We start from the raw sequence: 6,396 nt of genomic DNA, 5'->3' as shown, positions 1-6,396 counted from the left end.
GAGTAGGCACAGCTGAAACTACTGTGGCAGTTTTGATATATAATCACAAATATCTGGTGCTAAATTATACTATTACATCTTGACATGACCTTCCTGGTGGAGTAGGCACAGCTGAAACTACTGTGGCAGTTTTGATATATAATCACAAATATCTGGTGCTAAACTATACTATTACATCTTGACATGACCTTCCTGGTGGAGTAGGACAGCTGAAACTACTGTGGTAGTTTGATATATAATCACAAATATCTGGTGCTAAACTATACTATTACATCTTGACATGACCTTCCTGGTAGAGTAGCACAGCTGAAACTACTGTGGCAGTAGATTAATTTACTATAATTTTGCCTAAACGTATTTCAAAGAATTTCAAATCAATATTTTTTCCCTCTGAACTTTTGATTCCCGTACAAGTCTTATAAAAAATAAGTTATAAGAATAGGTAATAATTTATTACACTAGGAATTTCTAAACGTATGTGACTGTTCTGAAACGAGGCTTCGAATTATAGCAAATATATCCATCCGTTTTAGCAATTCAAAACTTCTTTGCTAAATCACCAAATATAGATGAAAAGCCGAAAAATGATGATAAAGTTTATGTCTGTTTCCTTATTTTAAGCCCATTTCTAGTTGGCAAGCACAAACAAAGTAAACTTATTTTAATTTACAAATTTTTAGGCCAGAGTTTGAAAACAATACAGAGGTTTTGAAAGTACTCAAAATTAGAAGTAAATGTTCTTGTTTTTATAATCATCCATCCAGCGATAACTTTAGTGTTTAAAACAATAAATAATTACAAATATTTCGTATAAATTTTGTAATTTTTATATTTATCATTTAGGGCAGCACAAAGATTGAACTTACAATCGCCCAGAAAACGAAAGAAGCATCACTTGGCCGACAAAGAAATGATATCTAGTTTCAGAACAAGTTTTGCACAGACTTTGAGGATTGCACCGCCGATATTACCTCCAAACTTTTTGAAAACTAATCCCAAGAGAGAAAGTTGTAGACTTGGAAAGGTATTGTTTTTATGTTTTATGATTTGAAACTTCAAGATATTGTTTTAATATTCCGTAAGTTTCAAAGCATCTCAAAATATTCAGATGGCTTACGTCATTCAGTCTTTCCGAAATTATTACTGTGAAAATATTTTGTTTCGTTACTCGCAAGTTACATACATATTTACAATAACTGTCAGTTAGACACTGTATCTAGAATCTTCAACTTCCTGAGCACTTGAGTCGCCTGCTTGCTAAGAAAGAGGCCTAGCACAGAACAATGTGTTACGTCTCTGTTCGTTTGATAATTTCCCGCAAAAATTCTTCCCGAGGAAGTTCAGCGATACAAGTCCTTCCTTAAATAAAACTAGTTTATTCTTTCTCAATACAACTTTGCAATACATTTAATTTCCACAGTCACTTTAACTTAAACACACGCTATAATTCACAATGATTTACACACTTTACTTACGGCTTGACTCGATTATCTGTCTCTATCTCCCTGTCTGCTATTCAATTATTTATGCCGTCACTTCTCGCCGGTCTTATATATACAAAATAGAGGGCGTCTGGCGAACACTCGAGCCTTCAGGAACGTTCGAAATACTCATTACGTCTTACCAACGTCGCGTGACTTCCGCTGTCGTAATAAATGGTTAACGTGAGACTGTCGATCTGAGATTTCATGGCTTGCTTCCCCTTTTACCGTAAGAAAAAAAACTGTCGAGCTCAAGCTCTATTGGGGCTGTGAGTGAATTTTAAGTGTTGTGCTCAAACAGTATTGGGGCTACGAGTGAATTTTAAGAGTGACAATCAAGTCCAGATATTCGGACTGACAAGAGTGAATGATGTTGACTAGATGCCTTCCCTTTGGTTATAAGTTTTAAATTTATGATGATTATGCGCAGACAGCCCCTGTATAGCTTTTCGAAAACATTCTTAAAATATAATTACCTTAATGTGGATGCTTATCCATTAACTGGTAACATTAAAATTGAAACAAAACTTCATAATTTTGGGATCATTATGTCTGCAAACTTTGTGGCTAGTCATAGCTCGTAAGTAATACACTTATTCAGGAGCATAATCTTTGAGTTTTCTTATTAAGTTGTAAACTGCGCAACTGTATAATTTATTAAAATTTAGTGTTAAAAACAGAAGCAATGAGTGATAAAAAGCAGAAAATTATAAAAATTCTTCCCACACCTAGATAAGTATTAACATTACCAAACCGAAACACGTAATCTGAATGTGTTTCTTTTACATTCTTACACAAGGTCAACGGCCCTGCATGGCCAGGTAGTTAAGGCGCTTGACTCGTAATTTGAGGGTCGCAGGTTCGAATCCCCGTCACACCAAACATGCTCGCCCTTTCAGCCGTGGGAGCGTTATAATGTGACGGTCGATCTCACTATTCGTTGGTAAAAGAGTAGCCCAAGAGTTGGCGGTGGTTGATGACTAGCTGCCTTCCCTCTAGTCTTACACTGCTAAATTAGGGACGACTAGCGCAGATAGCTCTCGTGTAGCTTTGCGCGAAATTAAAAAACAAAAAAAAACACAGGTCAAATATTAGTTGAGTTCAGTTATGATAGTGGTAATACTGGTATCTGTTCAATCGAGTTCACAATTATCCCTTTCTTAAATAGAAAGACATATTATATACGATTTGTTCTTTTTTCCAGACATTTAACAGATTTAACATGTCTTCCACAACCATTCGACCTCGTTTATTTATTACGTTGCGGGGTTATGGGAGGATAATTAGGTGTATAATCTTTGATATCGCCCTTCGTTGCGGCTGGTACTTCTAGGGTACAGTTAGTTCACTGGTCATGCTTTAGTGACAATCACTCTACGGATTGGTACTTCGCCCCGTTAGAGGTGCTATTCGTCTCCAGATCTTAAACACCTTTACTCCTCACACCTCAGTGGGTCCTTCCATAACAGGTGGATCACCTCTGCAGAACCAATGTATATGACGTTGTTTCTTCCCTTAAGAATTGGTAACTTCATACGTTGCTGGTTTGAAATTCTATTCTAATTTTGTTTTTAACTGTTAACGGCACTCCTAAATAAATACTTTTCATAGTGATTAAGCTAAGATTTCTGGTAAAACATCACTAGGAAAAAAGATCACCAGAGACATATTACTATTTTTTTTTAATTTTCTTCAATTGCACTTTACAACAAATTATATTTCGTATAATTGAAAACAAATCACCCCACACCAAATTCCAACAAATCGCTTCACTCCAGTATTCCAACAAATCACCTCAACCTAGTATTCCAACAAATCACCTCACCCCAGAATTCCAACAAATCACCTCAACCTAGTATTCCAACAAATCACCTCTCCCACTATTCCAACAAATCACCTCACCCCACTATTCCAACAAATCACCTCACCCCAGTATTCTAACAAATCACCTCAACCTAGTATTTCAACAAATCACCTCACCCCAGAATTCCAACAAATCATCTCATCCCAGTATTTCAACAAACCACCTCCCCCACTATTCCAACAAATCACCTCACCCCAGTATTCCAACAAATCACCTCAACCTAGTATTTCAACAAATCACCTCATCCACTATTCCAACAAATCACCTCACTCCAGTATTCCAACAAACCACCTCCCCAATATTCCAACAAATCACCTCCCCCACTATTCCAACAATCACCTCATCCCAGTATTTCAACAAACCACCTCCCCCACTATTCCAACAAATCACCTCACCCCAGTATTCCAACAAACCACCTCCCCAATATTCCAACAAATTACCTCACCCCAGTATTCCAACAAACCACCTCCGCCGCTATTCCAACATATCACCTTACCCCGGTATTTCATCAAATCACTTCACCGCAGAATTCCAACAAATCAGCTCACACCAGTATTCCAACAGTTCACCTCACTCCAGTATTCCAACAATTCCCCTCACTTCAGTTTTCCAACAGTTCATCTCACCCCACTATTCCAACAATTCACCTCACTCCAGTATTCCAACAATTCACCTCACTCCAGTATTCCAACAAACCACCTCCCCCGCTATTCCAACATATCACCTTACCCCAGTATTTCATCAAATCACTTCACCTCACAACAGTATTCCAACAATTCCCCTCACTTCAGTTTTCCAACAATTCACCTCACCCCAGTATTCCAACAATTCACTATACCCCAGTATTCCAATAATTCCCCTCACTCCAGTATTCCAACAATTCACCTCACCCCAGTATTCCAACAAACCACCTCCCCCGCTATTCCAACATATTATCTTATCATAGTATTTCATCAAATCACTTCACCTCACCACAGTATTCCAAATGTAAACTTTGATGTTAATCATCCAATACAATACATCACTATCTTTCGAGTGTTTCCTTCTAACTTAATATGGATAGCACATCTTCGTATAAAGTGTTTACGTCACATAATTATCTACCTTGATTATGGAATCGATAAGGTTTTTGTAGTTTTTAATCTGTTGAGATTAGATACTTGTTTTTGAAATTTAAATAAAGAGGAAAAATGCTTTATAACTGGTAGGAAACAACGTAGCGCTATTTTTATACAATATTATGCACTTGTTTCGTAACTGCGATAACAAAAATTCTGAGTAGAAAAATATTGACCATTCAGTCTCCTAGCAATGAGTGAGAACCTGATAAAACATATGTTACTAAAATCTGCAGGTCAAAGTTCTCCTTCGCATCAGTGGTGAAGATGAAGGAAGTAAATCCAGTCAATTCTTAACGGTGGACGTCAGGAAAAAACACGTGACGCTGTACGACCCAAGCAACTCTCAAGATTTCCGCCTGTCTGCTCACAAGATATTCGCATTTGATAGTGTATTCACATGTGAAGACTCCCAGGTGAGGATGGCAGGAAGATAGACAAAAAAAAATCTATAGTTATCTTTCTCGCACAGAAAATCAATGTCGCAGTCAAAAAAGAAAATTCTTCAAAGTATTTCCAAGATTTCTCATTAAAGCTTGAATCTCGGCAATTGTTAAGGACAATTCAGAAACATTTAAATTAAACAAGTTTTCTTAGAATTGTACGAGTTAAATTTTTATGTTTTGTCATTTACATAAAACTATATCTATTGATTCAAAGTCTTAACGTGGTAACATGATTATATAATGTGGCTGACTATGGGACATGTTTAATCTAAAACAATAACATGATTATGTAATGTGGCTGATTATGGGACATGTTTAATCTAAAACAATAACATGATTATGTAATGTGGCTGACTATGGGACATGTTTAATCTAAAACAATAACATGATTATGTAATGTGGCTGACTATGGGACATGTTTAATCTAAAACAATAAAAATATTTTATCAGGACTATTTCGGTAAAAAATCCCAAATTTATTATATTAGCAACTATTATGAAATATAGCATACCGAAGCAGTGGCGTAGAAAGAGGGGGCAGTCGCCCCCGGGCGCAGGTGTGAAGGGGCGCAAAATTTCCTCTGGCCTATAATGCCGATAATTAATAATTATGCTCTCCCCTAGGATATAGCGCAACTGCCCTACGTTAAGTAAATACGACACAGTGTTACATTATTTGTGTGTATTACGCTTGCAGTTTTAACTTTTAAAAGCCGCCCACTGAAACACAGTGAGACCGAATTGACATACAGAAGTAGATTACACTATTCCATCATTCATCTGTAGATCAAATACAAGTCCTAGAGTACAACGTACAAGTAAGTGTATGTTCAACAAAAAGAAAATACGAGATTGATGTAACATATTAACTGGTGTGCAAAATTGGCAATGTATGCAACGGGCAAGGCCTAGATCTAGTTCCAGTAAACATTATAGGCCTAATGTAGTGGTTTGTAATTGTATTGGCTGATTGTAAATCATGTTGTTACGTCTCCGTTCCTTCGTTAATTTTCCGTAAATTCGTTCCAACGAAACTTTAGCGACACAAGTCCTTTCTTAAATAAAACTGGGTTATTCTTTCCGAATACAACTTTACGATACACTTAATTTCAACAGTCGATACACTTAATTTCAACAGTCGCTCTATAACAACGCTATAACTCACGTCTCACGTGGCCAACAATATTTTGTCCGTATACATTCAATTACTCATTACCTCCTTGTTCCGTCAGGTTGTGAGCGTCTTATATATACCAGACTACCCCCAATCTAGTAGTCTCCCGATAATTCATGAAGGTTCGAGAAGGACGTGGAGTGATACTGGTCACGTGACCTCGCTGACGCAATAATATCTTGCACCAACTAATTGTATTAGACTTTAGGTCTAATTGCAGCTATAACTTTATTTCTAGACCCCTAGGTCTATCATCATACAAATTGTAGCCTATATTATAGGCATACTTAGACCTATACTAACTATTAAACTA

General features: G+C 36.8%; 1 protein-coding gene across 2 annotated transcripts in view; it reads left to right on the top strand.

Annotated features, from left to right (window-relative positions):
* Positions 1-6,396, top strand: part of LOC106471090 (kinesin-like protein KIF26B) — a 358,285-nt gene that overhangs the window by 295,970 nt on the left and 55,919 nt on the right. For both annotated transcript variants that reach the window (XM_022400595.1, XM_022400592.1), the window contains exons 4-5: positions 844-1,024; positions 4,700-4,879. In XM_022400595.1, the coding sequence (XP_022256303.1) occupies positions 844-1,024; positions 4,700-4,879 (361 nt within the window). The remainder of the gene's footprint in view (positions 1-843; positions 1,025-4,699; positions 4,880-6,396) is intronic.

Source organism: Limulus polyphemus, unplaced genomic scaffold, assembly GCF_000517525.1.
Source record: "Limulus polyphemus unplaced genomic scaffold, Limulus_polyphemus-2.1.2 Scaffold110, whole genome shotgun sequence".
Lineage (NCBI taxonomy): Eukaryota > Metazoa > Arthropoda > Merostomata > Xiphosura > Limulidae > Limulus > Limulus polyphemus.
The sequence above is the reverse complement of the archived record's forward strand: the minus strand, read 5'-3'. Positions and strand labels throughout refer to the sequence as shown.